The sequence below is a fragment of the Narcine bancroftii genome, chromosome 13 (assembly GCF_036971445.1).
Source record: "Narcine bancroftii isolate sNarBan1 chromosome 13, sNarBan1.hap1, whole genome shotgun sequence".
NCBI lineage: Eukaryota > Metazoa > Chordata > Chondrichthyes > Torpediniformes > Narcinidae > Narcine > Narcine bancroftii.
Genome location: NC_091481.1, coordinates 75,915,442 through 75,940,641, shown reverse-complemented (window position 1 = coordinate 75,940,641; position 25,200 = coordinate 75,915,442). Strand labels below are relative to the sequence as shown.

The following is a 25,200-nucleotide window of genomic DNA, read 5'->3' as shown; positions in this document are numbered from 1 at the left end:
CTGTGTACCTTGTTGAGCTGTTGGTCGGTGGATTGCGAGTCAGATCAAGGTTCTGACATAAATTTCTCATCAATTTTATCTAATTCTATAATCGCCAAAATTAAAGGTTTATTTAAATCAAACATTCCATTAATAAAATTCAATTGTGCAGCTTTATAATAATTCTGAAAATGTGGAAGTTGAAAACCACCTAACTCAAATTTTCAAGTTAATTTCTCCAAAGGTACCCTATTAATTTTCCCTTTCCATAAAAATGTCCTTACACTTGAATTAAGAGCCTTAAAATTTTTTTGAGGTATTGAACAAGGAATAGATTGAAAAAGATATTGAATGCTTGGAAAAATATTTATTTTAATACAGTTCACTCTACCTGTTAAAGTAATAGGTAAGTCTTTCATTTATTTAAATCATCTTTAATTTTGTTAAATAGCAGAACACAATTTAAACTTGTATAAATTATCTAAATTTCTTTCAATTCTAATACCTAAATATAAAGAAATAAAAAATTTTTCATTCAATTTGGACCTGTTCTAAGGTTAAGACTTTTTGGATAGAAGTTAAATTATTTTTGGAGAAAGTCTTAAAAATGATTCTTCTGTTTGATCCAATGTTGTTTTTATTAGGGGATATTAAGTCGATTGCCTTAGGATTAAGATTGACTATGTATCAAATTGAATTTCTACTCCCAGCTTTGGCTCTTTCTACGGCTATCAGCTGGAAATCTGATTTAGTTTTAGGAATGCAAAGATGGCGTAACTGAAATGAAATGTTCCTTTAGAAAAGATAATGTATAATTTGAGGGATAAATACCATTTTTTTGTAAAAGTGTGGAGCCCATAACCTAAAAATTCCTGGTTTGAAGATTTAATCGGTTCTGGTGTGATATCTCAGTTTCCACAGCTAAATAGTTGAATGTTTTTTAAATGATGGTTTCCTTTCTTCTTTCTTAGTGGGTGGAAGGGGTAGGAGGATGGGTGTTAGTGGGGAGGGAGAGGGAGGTTGGGTTTTTTTAAATTCAATTATATACTTTCTGGATGAATATATTATAATTAATGTTATATGATTAAAAAATTATAAATAAAACATTCAAAAAAAGAAATCACAGGTTGAAGCCTCACCCCTGGAGACCAGAACCAAACTGAGTCAGGCATTAAAGGTGCAGTTCTGTTTAAAGATAATTAAAAGCAACTTTTGTTTAAGTAGCCATTTGTCTTGGTGAATATCTATTGCTGCTGGGTTTTGGGGACTTCTGAACTTGTAACACCGTGCTGTATGTCTAAACTTAAAAATGTAATTTAAATATTTAAAAATATATTTTTTTGCTTCATGGTCACGATGTTAATTCAATTTGCACCATATTGAGAGGGCAAGTTTTAAAATGCTGATTGGTAGATGGAAGAGAGCTTCATTCCATTCTTTCTCACCATCTGGAGCTGATATCGACCGCCTTATCAGGTATGTGGTACTACAACTCCCAGGAGGCATCGAACCAGCCATATGACATCAGTGCGTGCTGACATCAGCGCGTGTCGAGTGCGTGTTTCTGGCTTTTAAAAGGTTGTGCGGGTGATGAAGAGTAAATCCGTTTGATTTGCTCGGTAAGCGCCTTGAGCAGTTATTTTGTTGCGTCCACAGCGATTCCACAATTGGTGACCCTGATGAGCCCAAAAACGTATTTTTGGACAAATGTGGACTCTGCAGCTGTTGCTGTGAACCTGCCACTTTTCTGGACAGCTGAGCCCGAACTATGGTTCCAACAGGGTGAAGCACAATTTCACCTTCGCCAAGTCGAGATGGACACCGTCCGTTATTACCATCTTGTCATTGCCCTAGACCAAGCCGTAACTAAGAGGTTCGGTGACTTCCTTTGGGACCTACCACAGACCAGCAAGTACGACACTTTAAAAGCACTTTTATTACATGTATATGGTATGTCCCGTAGGGATGGGCTGGGAGATGAGCCCCTTCAGAACTAATGGATGAAATGCTGTTCCTGGCAGCTGGCGAAAGGCCTAATATGTTATTCAAGCAGCTCTTTTTAGAGCGAATTCCAGATGATATTAGGCTCTTGTTATCTAAGTGTTGATTTGAAGACCCAAGGACTTTAGTGGCAGAGGCAGACATTCTATGGCTGGTTAAAAAGCACAGCGAGGAAAGACCCCATGTCTTTCGACATTGACCCCATGTCACACTCTAGTGCTCTTAGCACTTCACCCCCTATAAGCAGCAAGGTCCCAAGACAAGCAAGCAGCCTGTGGACACCTCGTCTTGGTGTTATTACCACAGGCATTGGGGAGAAATGCGCACAAGCACCTTCCACTCTGCTCATTTGGAGGAAACGACCAGGCCAACCACCAGTAAGGGGTGTGTGGGTGGTGAGAAACCTGCAAGCCTGTTGTATGTACAGGACCAGTTGTCCCAGTAAAAATTTCTGGTAGTCAGGAGTTCAGATGTTAGTGTATTTCCACCCACCGGTTTTGACACCTGCCATCCTACCCCAAACCTGCAACTACGACCAGTTAACAGTTCCGACATTCTGACCTTCGGCACCAGGAAGATGAATGTCAAATTTGAGAATCATCTCCACACTTGGCCATTTATTATAGGAGTAGGATCCCGACCTTTGCTGGGCTTATTCATTCCTCATTGACTTGGCTAATAGATGGAACTACTTTTCAGACCATTCCTCCGGCAGATGCCTCTACCCTTGCTCTGCGCCTCCAGTGGATGAATTTCTCTGAGTTGGAAGATTTCCCTGAGATTATTACTCTACAGTTTTTTGCCTCCGCTGCAAAGCACGGTGTTACTCATCGCATTTGTATTAAGGGCCCGCGTTTCCATGCTAAAGCACGTCATTTGCCTCCAGTGAAGCTGCGTTTAGCTCAGGAAGAGTTTGCCAAGATGGAGGAACTAGGCATAAATTCGTAGGTTCGACAGCCCCCTGGGCATCCTCATCACACCTGGTCCCGAAACACAATGGAGGTTGGCGACCTTGCGGAGATTACAGGCCCCTTAGCGATGCCACCATCCCAGATCGTTATCTGATACCTAGCTAGTTTGCCCAGAGTGAAGATCTTCTCCAAAATAGTCTTGGTGCGTGGCCATCACCGAGTACCAGAAGACATTCCAAAAACAGTAATAATTACCCCGTTTTGGTTGTTCCAATTTTTACGAATGCCGTTCGGATTAAAGAATGCCGCTCAATCATTTCAACCAGTGATGACTAGTGGGACTAAGGAAGAACATTTGGAACACTTCATCCACTTTTTATTCATCTTCAAAAGTTTGGACTGACCATCGATCCAGATAAATGCGTTTTTTAGACAAGAAATTATTGATTTCTTGGGGCATAGAATTACTCAGGAAGGCACGACTCCGCTGCCATCCAAATTGAGGCTATTACCAAGTACTCAAGACCTGCTACGGTTAAAAGCCGGCAGGAATTCTTGGGAATGGTAAATTTTAACCGTTGGTCTCTTCCGAGAGCAGCTCACATCAAGAAGACTCTTTTCGATTTATTGCTGGGAAACGCCAGAACCATCCATTGGACTGAAGAGGGAAACAATGCCTTCTTGAAGACGAAAGATTTGCTGGGTCATGCCACTCGGCTCAGCTACCCAGTTTTAAGCCACTGCCCTTTCTACAGACGCTTCCAGTATGGCTGTAGGAGGTGCACTTCATCAATACGTCAACAAGCAATGGAAACCGTTAGCGTTCTTCAGCCGTCATCTTCATGATGCAGAGAATACAGAGCTTTTGATATGAGCTTTTGGCCATTTACTTGTCTATTCAGCACTTCCATTATGTTTTGGAGGGCAGAGATTTTACTATGTACACTGACCCCAAAAGCCCTTAACATTTGCATTTTCCAAGTCAGCGTGACAACAGCAGCAATGATCATTCATTTCAGAATTCTCTACAAAAATACTACATATTTCTGGAAAAGACAATATAATAGCTGATGCCCTGTCCCACTTTGCTCCACTTGAGATATTGACTATACAGCTTTGGCCGCGGCCCAAGAACATGACCATGAGATGAATGCTTATCGGACTGCAACCACAAACCTGCAATTGAAAGATGTCCAGTTTGGCAAACTACTCCTCTGTGATATATCAATGGGACACCCACGCCCAGTAGTTCCGGCATGATGGAAACATCGAATATTCAACCCTGTGCTTGGTCTCTCACATCTATCGATTAGATCAACTGTTCATATGGTTTCAGACAGGTTCGTGTGGCACAGTCTTAAAGAAGACAAATGGTGAGGTCCTGCATTGCCTGCCAGAAAGCAAAAGTTTAGCGGCCATACTAAGGCACCACTGCAGTCCTTCCCGGCAGTTATTCAGTGTTTTGCTCATGTCCACGTGGGTCCACTTCCTGTTTCAAGAGGATGCCGTTATCTTTTTACAGTAATAGACAGGTCTACGCGATGGCCCGAGGCTGTGCCGATGGTAGATACTACTGCAGACACTTGTGCTCGGCCGTTCCTCAGTTCCTGAGTGTCTCAGTTTAGTTTACCGGAGTATGTTGCTTTGGATAGAGGACCATAATTTACTGCCTCGCTGTGGATGGCCTTGTCTCGCTTGCTCGGTGCAACAATTCATCATACGAATGCCTACCATCCCCAGGCCAAATGAATGGTGGAAAGGTTTAATTGACATCTCAAATCGGCCTTGATGACTCAGTTAGAGGGCCCAAACTAGGCTGATGAGTTGGGGTGGGTATTACTGGGCATTAGATCAACTCCAAAGGAGGACCTCCAAGCTTTATCTGTGGATCTCATGTACGACACAGACATCAACAATCTAAAAGCCAAACCTTTCTGCTGGTTCGGGGACGGGGGTGGGTATGTAGCAGCGCTATGGTGGCACTACAACTCCCAGAAGGCATTGAATTAGTGCGTGATGACATCAGCACGTGTCAAATGTGTGATTCGGGCTTTTAAAAATTTGTGCGGGTGATGAAGAATAAATCCGTTTGATTCTCTCGAAAAATACCTTGTTTGGTTATTTCATCGTGTCCACTGCAATTCCAGTGGCCACAAGTAAGGGACTATTCAACATTGGGTAAGGAACACAACCCTGATTAACGAATCCTAAGAGAATTCTAAGGATCATGAGCTTATATGTTCAAATTTTCTAAAACCCTAGGGGTCTGAAGATATAAATATACATGATTTGTCAGCCAAGGGGAGGCTCTCTGGACAGTGAAACTGCTCGTGGGAATGCTTCTTGCTGTAACAGAGTTCTTGTGCTTTACAAAGTGGTTAAAAGTTGTGCAGCTGTATTCGTGTTTGCTTTCAAATAACCAAAGGTCCGTGTTAACAATCTCGTGGAGCCGTGTGGCTGCAGCAAGGATTTGGCAAATTGTACTTGTGTATATGACAATAATCATTTGTGTTTGAGAAAGTGCATTTTATTTACAAGCTGCCATCACCCCCCAGCTCTCAACACCTATCCCACTCACACAAACTATACTGTGAAAGTACACGGTCGCCGCACCATGGCAGACACCCAGGCTCATTCCTGAGCTCAGGTGCTGTCTGTGTGGAGTTGGCATATTCTCCCTGTGACCATGTAGGTTCTCTCCACCGCCCCCTCCCCCCACCCCAGAAGGTCAAGTTCCTCCCACCAGCCTGAAGCTGGGTCTCAATGCAAAACATCCTCAATTCCTTCCCCCACCGATGCTGCTTGACCCACTGTATTCCTCCGGCAGTTTGAATTTTGCCTCAGATTCTAGTGCCCGTGTCTGTCCCTTTCAATTCCAGCAAATCGCCTCCAGCGTGTGAGTGAGGGGTAAAAAAAAAAATCAGAGGGGAATGTGGGAAGAATGGGTAGCAGAGAAAAGTCAGTGCAGGAATGAGAATGTACTGTGATCCAACATGGACTCTGGGCCAAATGGCCTCCCACTGGAAATGAGACACGATACATCTTCACATGTAAAGAATTATTCATTTATTTTGTTTGTAAATGTTCACATTCTGTTGCAAGGTGCCAAAAAAAGAAATTGTGTGGGCATCTACTTGCCTCCTACCGTTACAAACCCGTACTTAAGTTAATTATTTACAGTACATACATTATTTACAAAGAATGTCTTCATAATTGGGGCTTGCTGCCAAATCTGCTACAGTTACGTTATTTACAGCACCTCCAAATTGTAACCCCCCCCCCCCACCACCCCCTACCAATGGAGGAATACTATTCACTCGGTTACCTCCACCAGTTAGTACCCTTTAACCCCCATTGAAGTGCTGTTGAATACTTGACACCCAGGTCATACAAGGGGACAGATAGAGAAGGTGGTCCAGTCTCAAGGGAAGGGAAGGGAAGGGCTAACATTTGGAGGTGGGGTTCCCGAGCTCAGAGCCCAGGCGGCTGCCAGTGGTAGAGGGATTAACACTGGCGATAATCGGCAGATTAGAATGAGAACAGATCAAAGCAGAACGAGCTTCCCCGACTTGGAGATTGACAGTCAGGAACATGACCCAGAGGCAAATGGTGAGAAGCAGGTGGGTTTTGCACTTCTGGAACCATGGGCAGAGCACCTGGGACACAGCTGCCTCATTGCAACCTGCTCATCAGACAATAAAGCCTTGTGTACACAAATGTTCCGGAACAATATAATCTGGGAGGCACGGTTAGTGCAATGCTATTACAGCGCTAACATCCCACAGTCGAATCTGGTGCTGTCTGTAAGGAGTTTGTCCATTCTCCCCGTGTTTGTCCATTCTCTCTGCGGGCTCCAGTTTCCTCCCACCCTTCAAAATGTACCGGGGCGGGGGAGGGGGTTGTAGGTCAATAGGGCAACATGGGCCGAAATGACCTGTCACTGTGCTGTCTGTCTAAATAGCAAAATAATTGCCACTTGCACCAAGATGTTGGGAGAAAGTTGGCCTAGCGAGCAGTGAAGTTAGATATCCCACACATAGTACAATGTGAGAGAGAGAGAGAGAGATCGGATAGAATGGAGCAAAGGCAACAATTTTAATATAGTGAGAATCATTCATGAGACTGAAAACAGGCTATTTTTAAGAGAGGTGCATGGAACTGGTAAAATGGAGGGTTATGCAGTCAGGAAATTCTAGGAAGTTCTTAGAGCAGATTTATTAGCTTGGCACAGCACTGGGGGCCAAAGGGTCTGTACTGTGTTGTAAATTTCTACGTTATAATAGTGAAACAAACTATCCTTGAACCTGGAGGTGCCTGATCTTGGTCCTGTGTTCCAGGAAGAAGCGCAACAGTTTATTTTTTGTTGGGTCCCGGAGATCAAGGAGGGGCTGTTTATTCTGAAACTCCAACAACATTACCACCCGTTTCAGTTCACCACCTCCCCAGAATGCCGACACAGTAAGCAGTATCAGGTCTGCCGTTCACCAGCTGAAGCTGGGTGGGAAGAATGGTCACCAGGGACGACCTGAGGAACGAAGCTTCAGAGATACAGGTTATGATTGTATTTCCTGGAGCGTAGAAGAACGAGGGGAGATTTGATATTTAAAATTATGAGGGGGACAGACAGAGTAAATGTAGGTCAGCTTTTTCCACCGAGGGGAGGTGAGATGCCAACTAGAGGACATGAGTTAAGAGTGAAAGGGGAAAAAATTTAGGGGGAACTTCACACAGAGAGTGGTGGGAGTGGTGGAACGAGCTGTCAGCCAAAGTGGTGAATGTGGGCTCAACTTTCACATTCAAGAAGAATTTGGACAGGTATGTGGATGGGAGGGGTACGGTCTGGGTGCAGGTCAGTGGGACGAGGCAGAAAAATGGTTGAGCACAGACTAGAAGGACCGAAGGGGCTGTTTCTGTGCTGTGATGTTTGACGATTCTATGGGACAGGAGAGCAGAAGCTGGAGATGACGACCATCATAGCATCTCGCTCCCTCTGCAGCCCTTTACAACTCAAATCTGTAGAGTTATCAAGAACTGGTGGGGGGGGGGAAGGGGGGCACATTTAAGTAAAAGCCTGATTTTCTTTCCGTCTCACTTAACATAAATATTTTAAACATTAGAGTGGTGGTGGATGATTGCTTCTCAGACTGGAGGCCTGTGACGAGTGGTGGGCCTCAGGGATCGGTGCTGGGACCATTGTTGTTTGTCATCTCTATCAGTGACCTGGATGATCATGTGGTGAATTGGTCTGCAGCTGACATAGAGCGCAGAGGCATTGTGGACAGCGAGGAAGGCTTTCACAGCTTGCAGAGGGATCAGGACCAGTTGGAAAAATGGGCTGAGAAATGGCCGATGGAATTTAATGCCGACAAGGGCGAGGTGTTGCATTTGGGAAGGGCAAACCAAGGTAGGACATACACGGTGAATGGTATGGAACTGAGGAGAGCAGTAGAACAGGGGGAGCTGGGAATATTATAAAAACACAATTCCATGAAAGTGGCATTATGGGTAAATAGGATTGTAAAGAGGGCTTTTGGCACGCTGGCCTTCATAAATCAAAATTACTGAGTAGAGGAGTTGGGATGTTACTGTACAAGGCATTGTGTCCAGTTTTGGTCATCTAACTACAGAAAACATATCAAAAATAAGATTTTTAAAAATGTAGGATATTTACTGGGATGTTATAGGGAAAAGTTGGATAGTTAGGACTTTATTCCCTGGAGTGTATTAGAAGGGGGGGGGGGGAAATAGGGGTATACAAAATTATGATGGGACATGATACAAGTAAATGCAAGCAGGCCTTTTTCCACTGAGGGTAGATGAGATACTCACCAGAGAATGTGGGTTAAGGAAGAAAGGGGAAAAGTTTAGGGTGGAACGAGCTGCCAGCTGAAGTGGTGAATGCGGGCTCAATTTTCACATTTAATAAAAATTTGGACAGGTGCATGGATGGGAGGGGTATGGAGGGCTGCAGATTGGGTCGGAGGGACTAGGCAGAATAACCACAGACGAGAAGGGCCGGAGGGCCTGATTCTGTGCTGTAATGTTCTGTGGTTCACTCCTCCTGTACTCAATGTGACTTCCATCCTCTCACCCGCCCCCTCCCGCTGCCCATCAAATGGGTGGCTAATTTCAATTCTCCAACCCATTCCCTTGCTGACGTGTCTGTCTATGGTCTTGTGCCTGGCCAGACTGGGACCACCCGCAAATTGGAGGAACTTCATCTTGCGTCTGGGCACACTACAACCCAATGATATTAACGCTGACTTCTCTGCCACTACCCACCTGCTTCCAACCCCACCAACACCCCCCCCCCCCCGCCTCTCCATTCCATCTCCTTTCGCATGAAGATGATAAATTCTGTCCTTGCCACTTATCATATCCAACACCTTTTGTTGGTCTGGATTCCTTTTTTATTAAAAATAAATTGTTTGAATTCTGAGATTCCCTAAAGAAGGGAATTGGCAGCAATAGCTCTTTGTCTCCTATGGACGCTGGAAAGGCTGGCCGAGTTCCTCCAGCATTTTGGTATTTTTACTACAATCACAGCATCTACTGACTTTCATTCACAGGGAAGGGGGCCGTTCCAAGGATGAAAAAGGTTGAGAATGGCTGATCTAGAGAGTAATGTGGCTGAGGGTGGGGGTGGGAGGGAGGAAGAATTTGGAAACTTGAAGGCCACAAGGATCTTCTTAGAATTCAGGCCAAGACTTCATAATTCAGTTGGAAGAACGAGGAGGTTGATGGTCTGGAACGTGACCCAGATGCATGGCAAACAGCGAGAAGCAGGAACACAGCACGACACCAGGACACGCTGTCCCATCGTAACCTGCTCGTCGGCCCTCATGCATGCAAACATTCCAGGACAATACAACCTGGGTGGCTCGGTTAGTGTAGCAGTTAGCGCAATGCCGTTACAGCGCCAGCGACCCAGGGTTCGGATCTGGCGCTGTCTGTGAGGAGTTTGTACGCTCTCCCCGTGTCTGCGTGGGCGTCCTCCGGGGGGCTCCTGTTTCCTCCCACCCTTCAAAAATGTATTGATGTTGTAGGTCAATTAGGAGTAAATTGGACGGCACGGGCTTGTGGGCCTGATGGGCCTGTTACCGTGCTGAAGTGTCTAAATTAAAAAAAACACAACAGGTTGAAATTATCAACTTTTAAATTCTTTAGAATTAAAAACAAACTTTCAAAAAGTTAGAAAAATTACATTCTTAAGTGAAAACAAGAAATTTCTAGCATAGATCCCGACTCAGGAGTGAAGCCTACTTTAGGCCTGAACAAGATGAGCTTCGGAGGGCTCCGCATACAGACTGTAAACCTAATAAATACTCCCCAAGCTGTTGAGTATTCTTCTGCAAGGGGGATCTCAGAAAAACGTTTGGGGAAGGGATGGTAGAGGAAGCCCCCGGATCATATTCCCACCACTCCCAGGTCAGTTCTCCTAACCGACGGAACCTCCGTTGACAACTCTGGGGCCACGATAATTTTCAAACCACATCCTTGGAGCTCTGGCCTGGAGAATGTGTGGCTGGAGACCAACAGGACATTACGATTGCAGTCAAATCTTTTTCTCTCTCTTTGCTTAGCTTGTTCGGTGTTTATTTAGAATATTAGAGCACAGTACGTTGGTATATATAGGTGGTCACGAGGTTATGCTGACCTATATATACCAAAAAAACTGATACCCTCCCTACCTCTACCATTCATGTGCCTGTCTAAGAGTCTCTTAAATGCTCCTATTGTTCCAGCCTCCACCACCATCCTTGTCAACGCATTGCAGGCACCCACAACTTGGTAAAAATGTATCCTGATGTCTCCCCTAAACTTTCCTTGAGTTAGAGTTCATACTCCTGCACAAGGATGGTCAGAGAAGATAAATTGGAAATGAAAACCTCCCCAATTTCTTGTATACAAAGTCAAGGGCGAGTTAGGCCAACAATTGACCTCCTCACTCTGAGGGGGTCACCGGCCATTGGGAGCAGATTCAGATTATTGGAGATGGCAAATAGGAGGAGGACAGACACCCAGGAGCAGATGAAGCCTCCCTTGTGCACCCCCCCCCTCCACTATGCACCCTCTAGCTCTGTCCCCACCCAGTGATCCATTCATCCACAAGGTCTCAGCCTTTAGTTCCTGCTTGATCACCTGGCATGGTTATGCTGCTGGCCAGGACGCTAGGCAGTGCATCATCCATGTTGGAATACTCCTCGAAGCCATAGGCGTTGGGATAAACGGGGTCAGCGGGGGTCTCAATACCCAGGTCGTCTTGCATTCTGGAAGTGCCAAAGGGGGAATGGAAGATCTCATCCCCTCGGGGCTGCACCTCTTCCACTTGGCTCCAGTTCAATGGCTCCTCCTTCTTGCAGCCCGTGCCGTACAAGTCATTGGATGCATCTGCTCCAGTAATGTCGAGGCAGAAGGGAGGGAACCCTGGGTTAAGATACCAGGATTTGCGTATTTGGGAAAAGTCATCTTCCTCTGCTGTGAAATTAAGAGAGAACTTTGCATTAAAACATTTTCAGAGAATCCCTTACTAATGGTGGACTCTGTTATCCAACATTTGTATAACACGTCCAAGACATGTAGGAGCAGAAAGAGGCCATTTGGCCTGTCGAGTTTGCTGCACCATTCCATCATGATCTGAACCATTATTCCACACACACACACACACGTGGATGAGGAGTGTTCATACATTCATACACATATACACATACACACACATATATAAATAAATAAGACAGCACAGTTACAGACCCTTCCAGCCCACGAGCTTGTGCCGCCAAATTACCCTCGATTGACCTACAACCCCCTGGTACGTTTTGAAAGGTGGGAGGTAACACGGGGAGAACGTACAAACTCCTTACAGTGCCGCATTCAATCCTGGGTCTCTAGCGCTTGCACCAGTGTCGTGCTAACCTTGCCGCTTTTTTAAAAAAAATCTAAAAACATTTCAGCAATTTCGTAAATGACATTATTTCAAGTGCGTGGAATTTTGGAATCCACAGAACACTCCTCATTTGATCAGGGGAAGATTGTTCAGAAAACAAGTGGGGTTTTGATCGAAAAAAAAAATCTAAATAGCAGGGGCTGGAAATATGAAATTAAAAAAAACCCAGAAAATACTTGGCTGGTCAAATGGAGAGAGAGATAATTATGGTTTTTAGACCGCAGGCCTGTAATGGCACAATCAACTAAATTTGCCGCCACACGAGCCATCTAAAAAGGAAAGCGCGGGAATTTTTAGTCAATTTTTGCACCGCGATTTGTCTTGCAGGACTCCTCCTACTTTTTGGGGGAAGCCTGCAGTCTAAATCGCCCGCAAAAAAAAAAAAATCATCTCATGAACCTGATATCCGGCTGATGACACAGGCCACATAAAAGCACCGGGGCTAACACGCATAGGAAGTTAAGGGGTGCAGTGTTAACGACCACAAGGTGAGTAATTGTGTTCATTTATGTTGGATTTTTCCGACATCGCTGTCTGAACACTAATGTCTCGGTTTGATCAGCCTTTTGATAAGGCAGATAAAGAGGCCACTTCCTGTGGTGATAGGGCCAGACATTGGCGCGAGTTGGCAGCAGGGACAAGGTGAACACGAACCCTTCCGGCTCTTCGTTTGGAAGGAAGACCGTGTTGGGGGTGACACAGCTGGTGTAACGGTTGGCCAACACCAATACTGCGCCGGCAACTGGGTTCATATCCGGCGCTGATGGCAAGGAGAATCAGAAGTGCACTGCCGTGAACAAGTCACGCTCGGTTTTTGCGGCAGCCCGTGTCTGCTTAGGTTTTCCTCCGACCCTTCAAAACTGCAAGAATAACAGGGTGGTTAAAAAAAAAGGCCACATTTCAACTACCCTGGCGCTCAGATCCTGGATAGGGCAGAATTCGGTCAAGGTAGTTTTCTGAAACACTCCAGGACTCCCTCCCCACCCACCCACAGGGTTGGAGGTTAATTTGGAGGTAACTGGGTTTAAATGGCCAAATCGGTTTCTACCATGCTATAAATAAAATTATTTTTTTTTTTTAAAAACCATTGGCATTGAGATGACAGGAGAAAGGTGAAACCAGGGGAGGAGAGGGAGAATGAACAAACCTCGCTGACTGGCGAGTCAGAACTGGCTTGAACCACAGCATGAAAGTGAATAAAAGGGAGAAGATGGGGCTTGGCAAGAAACTAGAGGAGTGGGACTGACTGGACATTTAAAAATTGGCAAGCTCCAGTCAGTGTTGAAAGACCAGCCTGATCAGAAGGGCTGTGTCCATTTCCCTGATCAGTGTCTGGGCTACATGGGGGGTAGGTCACAGTTGACGTGGTTATCTGCTCAACAGGGGCCTGGAAATCTAAGGATTCTGTCAACCAGTGATTCTTCTCGCAAAGGGAGGAGGCCACTTGGGCAGTCGAACCGCTGGTCTAAGTTGAGCATGACCGACTGGTCCTGCTTCCCAGCTCTTCTTCAGTTGCGCCGGGGGGGGGGGGGGGTTTCAGACCACGCCAGGCAGCGAGCTCCTGAACCCCACCGATTTCACCTCCTCGCCAAATTGCTATCTATCAGGGCCAGCCAGCTCAGAGCAACCCCAGGAAGCCAGCATTCCAGGCAAGGGGAGTGTTAGTGAGATGTGGGCAACATGTTCGACGTGGATGCGTGGGTCAAAGGCCCCCTCGCTGAACTGTTCTATGTAAATGCCAACCTTGAAATCCTGCCTGGCTGTATTCTACCCCCTCCCCAATCTCCTGGTTTCCCCCATCCACCTTCCATCTCTGGCTGCATACCCAACCCACCACTCTCCCCGGGTCTCCCATTTCCCCCCCCCACCCCATCTCTGCACTCCCATCCCATAATTTCACATCTCCCGATTCCCCCTGACCCCGTCTCCTGTTTCCCCATCTCCCAATTCTCTCCTCTCCCCCTCCCCCCCCGGCTCCCCCACAAACCCATCCCACCTCAATTTCCCACACCCCCCCCTCCCAAGCTCCCACCTCACTGACCCCCCGCCTCAACCTGTCTCTGGCTACACTCCCATCCTACCCCTCAGTTGCTCCTATCCCTGTCTCCCTCATCGTGCAGGGGTGTGGGTGCCTTCCCTTGTGAAGACATGATTGAACAAACGTGTTCTATTAATGTCTGAAAGGACAAGCAAACTGTAAAATGGGATCCAATAATCTTATAAATTCTGAAAATAATTAAGGAGAGGACCCCAGAAATTTAGAAAATTAAGGTTCATGACATTAATAGAGCATCTAATTTTTTTTCAGCGTCAAACATACCATCACATCAGAGAACCACTGAGTGTGAGTCGGAGGGACAGCATCCTTCCATCGCACAGATCTAGCTCTTCTGGCAGTAACAGGAGCAAAGGCAACGACATGGGATTGTAGCCCAGACCAATTTAAATCAGATGACTTACTTACTCCAAATAGGGCAAGAAAGGATTAAGGGCCAAATTAACATTAAGAACTAAAGACAAGGGATGGAAGATACTTTCCCAGTAACTGGAAAGTGAGGAACACGACCAATACATATGAGATCATGAACCTTCTTCAGTCTTACATTTATCTCACTTTGACGAGAAATTAGAATAAAATTTAGCCAATAAGTATGCTCGATGTAATACTTTAAATAAGTAATAATGAATGTCGGGCACATAGAGAAGATGAATTAACGAATTTCAAGATAGAATCAGAAAATTCTTGTTGAAAATCTTGTTCCTAGTCTTGTCCAGGGAATCATCACTAGACGTCAATAATAACTCAGAGAACTGATAACAATCATTTAGTATTTGGTTTAAGATTATAAATCTTTTCTATCATCTTTAATTCCAAACCTTGAAGGAGTTTTAATACTAAGGAATTTTAAAAGTTCCTAATCTGTAAATATCTAAAAAAATGTTTAGTTATTTTAAATTTAGGAGATAATTGTTCAAAAGAGGCCAAATTTGGTTGATAAAAAGATCTTGGATCTCTTGATTTTCCAGTCTCCCGACTCCCCCCCTCCCCCGCCCCACCATCCCCTGATTCAGCCCCATCTCCCAATTCTACGTGACTCCCTTCCCCTGTCTCCCAGAGGGTGGTGAAGCAGTGGAGGCAACCTCAGTAGATATATTTAAGATAAGGTTGGATAAATTTTTACAGAATTAAGGGATATGGGGAAAAGGCAGATCAGTGGAGATGACCTAATCGTCAGATCAGCCACGATCTCATTGAATGGCGGAGCAGGCTTGACGGACCAAATGGCCGACTCCTGCTCCTAGTTCTCATGTTTTTAATGTGAAACATCATTCTAATAGTTTTGTCAATAAACTTTATGGCTTTAAAAATACAGGTGCAGTGCACAGACTATCAAACCACTATCAACTTGTGGATTTATAATAGGAAGTACTGTTTAGTGATCGAACTGGGGAAGTTGGGACAGGGAGAACCCCAGACCAGGAAAAACAAGGAATTAAAGGAGGACGTTGATGTCTGAATAGATTTCTCATTCACTTTAGTTGCAGCTTATGTACATTTCAAAGACTACAGTATTTGATCTCAAGACGAGGATCTTGCTGGCAACACCAGCATTTATTGTCCATCCCTAATTGCCCCCAAAGGCAGGAAGGGTGGGAAAGAACAGAGCATTACAGCACAGTACAGGCCATTTGGCCTATGTTATGCCAACCTATATATACTTATCAAAATCAAAACAACACCCTCCCTATCTCATAACCCTCAGTTTTAATTTCATTCACGTGCCCCTCTTCAATGCCCCGAAAGTTCCAGTCTCCACCACCCCTGGCAAGGCAATCCCTGCTCTCTGTGTAAAACACTTACCCCTGATGTCTCCCCCAAATCAGGCAACACCCTGGCAAATCTCCTCTGCACCCACTCCAAAGTTTCCACATCGTTCCAGTAAGGACGTGAGCAGAACTGAACACAATATTCTGAGTGTGGTCTCGCCAGCGATTTGTAGAGTTGCAACATGATCTCATGACTCCTGAACTCAATCCCCCAATAAAAAAAAACGAAGCCCAGCATATCATAGGTGTTCTTAACTGTCCCATCAACCTGCATGATCCTCAGCTGTGATAATCCTCCATGTAACAGCACAACCGAGCCCGCTACCACTCTACCTCCACTCCAAAGGTTCCTGATGGAACAGCCAGTAAGCCAAATTGTTAGAGTGTCTTCTCTCAGCTCAGATGATTTTAAAATTTAAACATTCAGATAGTAACAAGCCCATCCGGCCCATGAGCCCGTACCCACCCAATTAACCAAACGTTTTGAAGGGTGGGAGAAAACCTAAACACCCAGGGGAAGCCTCACCCAGACACAGGGAGAATTCCTTATAGACAGCAGTGAAACACAAATGGTTGCGGGCACTGTAATTGAAGTGAAACGGTGCACTTTATTACAGCACCAGCAATCGGTTCAAATCCTGCGCTGTTTGTAAGGGGTTTGTACATTCTCCCATTGTACGAAACATATCGGGGGTGTAGGTTAATGGCGTGTAAATTGGGTGGCACGGACTCGTGGGCTGAAATGGCCTGTAACCGTGCTGTATGTCTAAATTTAACATTTATTATAAAAGATAAAGGTACATAACCAAAGTTATACATCTTTATCTTTGCTATTTACATTTATTTTTGGAGGAGATGGCACAAAAGCGCAAGCGCTCCCCCCCAAACGACACTGCCTAGTGTTAATGACCTGAGAACCAGACCATTTGGGAGCCCCACAAGGGGCCCGTATCATCCAGATTCACGTGTCCAGAGCTATCCGAACCCATCGCCTGCACCCTGCATGCAGTTGTTATAGCAGTTCAACGACCCACGTATCACAAGGAGGGCAATGTCAGCGAGCACAGTGCGGGACACTCCCAGGACGATGAGCACCAATGAGGATCTTGATAGAAGAAACCCGTGGTACCCAACAACCACTGGCGCTTCACCCCGTTCACATCCCAGCTGATGTTCTTAACAAATTCCATTGTTATCAACCCCTGACAGACAGAGCTAGATTTGACCCCGGGCCGGTAGTGCTATAATAGTGTTGTGGTTAACCGTATTTTCAACCTTCGATATACATTTTAAGAATTATTGACCACATAACACAAACAAAATGACCGGATTTGGTCAAAAAGAAAAATTAAACAACTGCATAATCTCACAAGTGTCACACAAAGTGTCATAATATTGGTCAGTCGGGTTGGCAGGGCGGGGAAAATGTACCGCAAAGTGCTTTCCTGAGAAATTAGGCCAAACCCAGGTCCGGGTTAGTAAAGGCCGTGTTACTCGGACGGTCGGTGGGGAGACGGCTGGGATAATAGAACGATGAACAGGTTATTATGAGAGGTCAGAGGTTCAGCAAGGATAGGAAAAACAGGCTCATAAATTCTTCAGGCAACGCAGAGATGGCAGGACATCACCACAGGACACAACGTTATCGTTGAGGCAAGGTTAGCAGAGCTTTGGAGTGAAAAAGGGCGAGAGGTGGGTTCATAGAGGTCTACAAGATTATGAGAGGCATAGATAGGGTGGGCAGCATTTCCCAAAGTGGGTGCAGCAAAGACCAGAGGACTTCTGTACAAAGTGAAGGGCGGAAAGTTTAAGGGAGACATCAGGGGTAAGTTTTTTTAAATTATATATTGTGGGTGCCTGGAATGCCTCGTCAGGGGTGGTGGTGGAGGCTGGAACAAGAGGGGGCATTTAAGAGACTCTCAGGATGGATGAAATGAGGCAGGGAGGATTTTGTTTTTTTAAATTTAAAACGTATATAAAGGTCAGAACGACCCTGTGGGCCGAAGGGCCTGCACTGCGCCAATCCTGGGGGATCTCAGCAGGTCAGGCAGCATCCGCTGAGGCAGTGACAGTCAAGGTTTCAGATCCTGACATGGGGCCTGGACTTGAACCCGGACCTGGACATGGGGCCTGGTCACGCCTCAACCTCCACGGATGCTGTCCAACCGGCCGGAGTTTCTCTAAGAGTTGCTTTTGGCTCCCAGGTCCAGCCTCGGGAGCTTGGTGCTCCCACATCTACTGTCCATTTAACCGGATCCCACTCCCCACAGCATCACTGAATTTAAAAGTTACCTCTGTACTTGATGGAATTTTTCGGTAGCGTGGCTGCTTCTGGCACAGATGCATTAGCTCCTGTTGATTAAAAACAATCAGAATTTATCGTCATGAACTAGTCATGAAATTCAGTGTTTTGCGGCAGCACAAGCATCTTACAACTTTATTCTGAAAAATAAAAATAATCGGCACGAAAAGTGAGGCAGTGTCTTTGGTTCATTGATCATTCAGGAATGTGTTGGGGAAGAAGCCGTCCTTGTGCCGCTGAGTGCTCGCCTTCAGCTCCCGGACCTTTTCCCCAATGGTAGCGGAGTGAAGGGGGCACAGCCTGGGTGGTGGGGGTCTTTGAGGATAGAAGCTGCTTTTTTTAAAGACACCGCCTTCACAACCCTCTCGAGTTTTTTCTTGCCCTGAGAGTTAGTACTTCAATACCAGGCAGTGATGCCACCTGCCAGACTGCTCTCCACAGTCCACATGTGGAAGTTCACAAGAGTCTGTGACAATCCGAATCTCCTCAGACATCTCACAAAGTGTAGCCGCTGGCGAGCCTTCTTCGTGATTGCATCAACAAGAAGGTTCCAAATAGGATTCTCAGAGATCTTGACACCCAGAAATTTGAAGTTCTTGACCCTCTCCACTACTGACCCCTCAATGAGGACTGGGTCGTGTTCCCCTGGCTTCCTCCTGAAGTCCACAATCATTTCCTTGGATTTGCTGACATTGAGCGTGAAGTTGTTGGTGTGACACCACTCAACGAGCTGATCTATCTCCCTCCTGTTCGCTTCCTCATTGCCATTTGTGAATCTGCTGACAACCGTGGAGTCGTCGGCAAACTCGTAGATGGCATTGGGATTGCGCCCGGCCACACAGTCATGGGTGTCTTAACGAGTAGAGCAGTGGGCTAAGCACGCATCCTTGGGGTGCGCCTGTGTTGATGATCAGATGGTTTCAGTGCTGCAGAATCAGATGATCGCACTGTCCTGGCTGCCTCGGGTTCCAGCTTTCGCCCATGGCCTCCCTCAAGATGGATCAGTTCATGATTATATGGCAAGGATGGGCTGAATAGCTTATTTCTGCTCCTGGGTCTTCTGGTTGGAAACTAAATACTGCCTAGTTAAGCTGGGGAAATGGGACCTCGCACGAAAAATACAGCATCAACTCTGAGTAAGAGCAGAAAAAAGTACAGGCAATGGACGAAAGTCATTTCAATCACTGGGTGTTATTTGCTCGATTCTTACAGGGAACACCCAGAACTTTCCCCTTTATGAACATCTCCTTACATAGTCCAGCCTCAATATTAAATTGGGACCGCCCCCCCCCCCCCCCCATCAACTCAATGTCTGCCGAGTTACTGATGCAGCCAGTTATGTTGTCACTAGGTGTGATTTCAGTTTGTTAACTCACCCATGAACGTGCTGATTGGTGGGAACTTGACCCTCTTTTTCCACTTGCGATGAATGCCATAATAATCTGTCACGGAAAGTAAAAACTGTCAGGAATCAGCTAATCACACAGAGTACATTCGCTCACCAATCACAATCCCATTCTCCAGCAACCCAGAGACAAATCCCGTCCTTCAGAGACTGGAACTCCTTCCCCAGTGACGCTGGGAGCACCTTTACCAGAGGGCTTTAAGGGGCTGGTTCACCCGCACTGTGGGGGATGAGTAATAAATGCTGGCCTGGCCAGCATCCAGGACAATTGTGATTGCAGATCTCTATTAATGTTATATTTTCCTCGAACCACTGGATTGTAATCTGGTCTGCACTCTTCCACCCCTTCCCCTCTCTGAAAGTTAAAACCATCCTGGCTTTCTCATTCTCCAGTTTCAATGTGGGGGTCCTGGACCCCCAAAACGTTAACAGTTTCTTTCTCCACAGATGCTGGCTGACCTGCTAAACACATCCTTAGTTGCCCTCTGCACACCGGCCTGTTCAAGACTAACAGTGAACCAAACGAGCCTCGTGGAACTCTCAGTTACTGTGACAACCAGTGGGCTGCCCTGCGAGTACATGTACAACATTATAGGTCCTTTGGCCCACTATGTTGTGGAGACCCCTACGTACCTACAACAAAATAACTAAACCCTCCCTACTCTGCAACCCTCTATTTTAATTTCATCCATGTACCTGTCTAAGGGCCTCTTTAATGTTCCAGCCTCCACTACCATCCCTGGCAATGCACTCCAGGGACCCACAGCTCTCTGCGTGGTGGGGGTGGGGGGGGGGGACTTACCCCTGATGTCTCCCTGAAACTTTTCTCCCTTCACTTTGTACAGATGCCCTCAGGTGCTTTCTACTCCCACCCTGGGAAAAAAGGCGCTGGTTGTCTACCCTATCTATGCCTCTCAGAATCTTGTAGATCTCTATTATGACACCTTTCATCCTTCTACGCTCCAAGGAGAAAAGTCCCAGTTCTGATAATCTTGCCTCATGAGGCGTATTCTCCAATCCCGGCAATATCTCCTCTGCACCCTCTACACAGCTTCCACATTCGTCTTGTAATGAGGTGACCAGAACAGAACACAATACTCAGTGGTCTCACCAGAGTGTTATAGAGTTGAAACATGTCCTCATGACTCCTTAACTCAACCCCTCTGACTAATGAATCTCAGAATATCATTGACCTTTTTTTTTTTAAATTTTTTATTTTTCACACCATAAACCACATTAACCATGATACATAATTTTTCCTTTTCAAATATATACAGTGCCATTTTCTCCCCCCCTCCCTCCTCCCATCCCACCCTCCCTACCTCCCCCCTCCCGTCCATTTAAAGTACAAAATCTAAGATACATTAAACCAGTCAAACAATGTTGTCATTCAATAAAAATAAACAAGAAATTCCACTGAGTCAATTCTTTTCATTTCCTTCTCCTTTCGTTAATTTAGGTAGTGAATGTCCCCGGTAGGTTTTCTCTATTGTGTTTCATGTAAGGCTCCCATATTTGTTCAAATATTTCAATATTATTTCTTAAACTATATGTTATTTTTTCTGGGGGAGTCACGTGATGGAGTAGTGGCCGGACGGTGAACTCCAGCCCTCTCCAGAAAAGTCGGGAAAAACAAAGGAAAACACAAAGGCACAGAAATAAAAGTTACAGAAAAGTGAGTATAAAGGTGGAAAGAAGATGGCGACAAAAAAAGAAAAATCGAAAGCAACGGTAAGAAGAGAGGAAGAGAAGACAAAGGAGGAAAAAGGTGAAGGCCTTACCTGTCCGAAGAGGCCCGCTGCGGAGAGAGAAACCCGCTCCCTCAGGTCGGTAAATAATGGACTACAAAAATGGCTCGCAGAGCCGAGTAAAAGTGCGCAACCGCGCATGCGCGATACTTCGCGCATGCGCGATGCGAATGAAAAGAAACACACCGACGGGAGGGGGGACCAGCTGGGGAGTCGATCTCCACAGCCGGCAACGACAGCTGCAGAACACCTGCAGCAAGAAGAGACCACAGAAGACAATGGAAACAAGAAAGAAGAGGAGGAAAGGGCAGCAAAGAAACAACAGATGTTCAACCCAGAGGAAGAAGAAGAGGAAGAGTACGGTGAAATAGAAGAAGAAAAGAAAGGCAAGGTAAAGGATATACTTGCTCTTGTTAGAGGATACATGGAGTCATTTAAAGAATGGCAAACACAGGAATTTAAGGATTTAAGAAAAAGAATAAACAACACAGAAGAGAAAATAAATAAAATGGAGATGACCTTAACAGAAATGGGAAAGAAAATGGACAAGATGGAAGAGCGGGCAGTAGCAGCAGAAATGGAGGTAGAAGACTTAAAAAAGAAATTGGAGGAATCTAATAAAAAAACTAAAGAGACACAAGAACTACTAGCTCAAAAAATAGATATAATGGAAAATTATAACAGAAGAAATAACATAAAGATAGTGGGCCTTAAGGAAGATGAAGAAGGCAAGAATATGAGGGAGTTTATAAAAGAGTGGATCCCTAAGACCCTAGGATGTCCAGAACTACAGCAAGAAATGGAAATAGAAAGGGCACATAGAGTATTGGCCTCTAAACCACAACCACAACAAAAACCAAGATCTATTGTTGTAAAATTCCTAAGATATACTACAAGAGAAAAGGTACTGGAGAAGACAATGGAAAAAGTAAGAGAGGGCAACAAACCACTGGAGTATAAAGGGCAAAAAATCTTCATTTATCCAGATATAAGTTTTGAACTCCTAAAGAAGAGAAAAGAGTTCAATACAGCAAAGGCGATTTTATGGAAGAAAGGGTATAAATTTATACTAAGGCATCCAGCGGTATTGAAAATATTTATTCCAGGACAACAAAACAGACTATTCTCGGATCCAGAAGAAGCACGAAAATTTGCAGAACAATTACAAAATAGACTGAGGGAAGAAGACGTGCAATGAGAGTAAAAATTACCACGATTTATATGTAGTGGGTAAAGAGGTATAAGAGTGAATAGAGACAATGTGCATACGTGAATGTATCTGTACTTAGAGGAAAATATAGATAGTATAGACAAGAATTAATAAGGGAAGGTAATGGAATAGAGAGAATAAGGAGGGAATTAAAAGAGTGACCTTTGTGACATATGAAAAGTGAAATCTTTTCTGGGGGGGGCTGGGTGGGGGGAAATAGCGGTCACTGCAAAATCAGTTGACGCTTGCGAGTGGATTCGGAAATCCAAATGGAGAGGGGAGATGTGGTTGTCCGACAAGGGATAAAGGACAACTCAGGAGGGGAAGGGGAGATTGGGGATAAAGAAGATAGAAATAGGAGAATAAGGAAAATGTTGGATGTTGTAGGAATGTTGTCTTATAAAGAGTTGAAAATAAGAAAACAGAAATGGAAAAGGAGGAAAGGTAATGATGGAAAAACGGAAAGAGAAGATAAACAAAATATAAAATGGCTACGCTGAACTATATGACTTTAAATATTAATGGAATACATAACCAAATTAAAAGGAAGAAACTACTAAATTTAAATGAATAAATGGATTCCATTAGAAAAAATAACATATAGGTTAAGAAATAATATTGAAATATTCGAACAAGTATGGGAGCCTTACATTAAATACAATAGCGAAAACCTACCGGGGACAAACATTACCTAAGTTGATGGAAGGAGAAGGAAAGAAAAGAATGGACTCAGTAGAATTTCTGGTGTATTTTTGTTGAATGACAACATTGTCTGACTGGCTTAATGCAACCTCGATTGTATACCTAAAATGGATGAGGGGGGGGTGGGGGGTGGCTTGGGAGGAGTGGGGGGGGAGAAAAAGTCACTGTATATGTGTGAAAAAGAAATAGTGTATATCATGGCCAATGTGATTTATGGTGTGAAAAATAAAAAATTTAAAAAAATAATAAAAAAAAACAAAAAAAAAAACAAAACTATATGTTATTTTTTCTAATGGAATACATTTATTCATTTCTATATACCATTGTTGTATTTTCAAATTATCTTCCGATTTCCAGGTTGACATAATACATTTTTTTGCTACGGCTAGAGCTATCTTAACAAATCTTTTTTGTGCATCCTCCAAATCAATTCCAAATTCTTTGTTTTTTATGTTACTTAGGAGGAAGATCTCTGGATTCTTTGGTATATTGTTTTCTGTAATTTTATTTAATATTTGGTTTAGATCTTCCCAAAATTTTCTACTTTCTCACATGTCCAGATTGATTGACCTTCTTAACTGCATAGCAATCTTGAGAGATCGATGGATTTGGACCCCAAGGTCCCTCTGCTCTGTAAAGTATCTGATCGTTAACCATATACTCCGCCTTCAAGTCTGACCTTCCAAAATGCATTATCTCCGGATCAAAGACCACGCGAAGGCTTAAACCCCATTTCAGGGACTCACCTATTTCCTTGGGGAAGTAGCGGAACTTGAAGGGGTCACTGTATTCCTTATCGGACGGACGGAAGAGCTGAAGGTGGACGAAGACAGGCTGCTGGATGTCAATATCACAGTATGGCGGGGTCTTGAAGACGATGGCTATTTGTCGGTGAACGTCGGTTTGGGAAAAGACTCCCCTGGCCTCCCAGTTATTTGCAGAGAAGACGACAGCAATGTCCTCTGAGGAGGTAGAAGAGATCGGAATTAAACAAAACCTTCCCAACAGATGACAGGTCCTGGGGCAGATCTGGCCTCCTCCTGCCCCCGTTATGTATGCATACAGTTCATTCATGTGATACAGTGAAAGATGTTATTTTGTGAGCAGGTCAGTAAACACAGGGCAAAGGCAGCGCAATTTCACCATCTTGGGGTTCATTCAGGAGCTTGATAACAGTCCTGGAATCTGTGGAGTGTATGATCTCACTCTTGTGAATCTTCCTCCTGACGGGACGAGAGTGTGAAGAGAGCATAGCCTGGGTGGGATGAGTCTTTTTTTTGCAGCACGGTAACAGGCCCTTCAGCCCTTGCCACCCAATTAACCTACAACCCCTGAACATTTGGAAGAGTGGAACATTTGGAAACCGGAGCCCCCAGAGGAGAATATACAAACTCCTCACGGACAGCTAACCATGCTACCCAATATGTATTTTTGTCCTTTAAACTGCTTATTCTTAATGCAGGTGTATTAGTTAGGCATTGTAAGAGCAAGACTCAAGTAACCAGAAAACACGCTTATCCAGAATCTACCAATCCCATAGGTGCCAGATAGCAGGGTTTTACTGCACTTGTTGTTATAATCAGTAGCATCACTGCAGATTGGGAAACACCTGGTTTAAACGATGAGGTGGATGGAGACTTTCCCCAAGCCCTGTCCATTCTACCAGAAGGTCCAAAGAAATATCCCATAACGTGCGTTTAAGAGAAAAGCCATCAGAAGCCATGTCTCAATCTGCAATGCTTATTAAAAACTCACTGCATGGGATGGGAACTGATCCACTCAAGAAACTGCAGAGGGTTGTGAACTTATCAACAGAGTGTGTGAAGGTCTGAGCCAACTCTCGCTTCTCTGGAAGAGCGGCCAATGTGTTAAAAGACTTATCCCTCCCTCCAGCCACTCTCTCTTCACCCTCCTTTCTGTTGCATACAAAGTGGCCATGGTCATGCCTGTATTGCGATGGCACCTTGGCCGCAAAGATCCTTGATGCATTTTTAAAGAGGATGTGGTTACATGGCTCCCCGAGCAAAGGTCAGGCGACCGTTCTAACCAAGGCAGAGACGGTGTGGTTAGTGAAGGGTCTTCCTCTCTCGGGGTGGGGGGGGGGGGTCCAGAACAATAGGCGAAATTGCCACTAATTGCTAGTTCCTCAAGGGAAGGAGTTGTCCGCTCG

General features: G+C 44.9%; 1 protein-coding gene across 3 annotated transcripts in view; it reads right to left on the bottom strand.

The window, feature by feature from the left end:
- Nucleotides 1–5,940: 5,940 nt before the first annotated feature.
- LOC138748777 (transcription factor RelB-like) overlaps nt 5,941–25,200 on the bottom strand; it is a 63,598-nt gene continuing 44,338 nt past the window's right edge. For all 3 annotated transcript variants that reach the window (XM_069909496.1, XM_069909497.1, XM_069909495.1), the window contains 5 exons: nt 23,777–23,992; nt 19,342–19,407; nt 17,956–18,015; nt 11,034–11,369; nt 5,941–10,005 (listed from right to left, as the gene is read on the bottom strand). In XM_069909496.1, the coding sequence (XP_069765597.1) occupies nt 9,989–10,005; nt 11,034–11,369; nt 17,956–18,015; nt 19,342–19,407; nt 23,777–23,992 (695 nt within the window). In that variant the 3' untranslated portion in view covers nt 5,941–9,988. The remainder of the gene's footprint in view (nt 10,006–11,033; nt 11,370–17,955; nt 18,016–19,341; nt 19,408–23,776; nt 23,993–25,200) is intronic.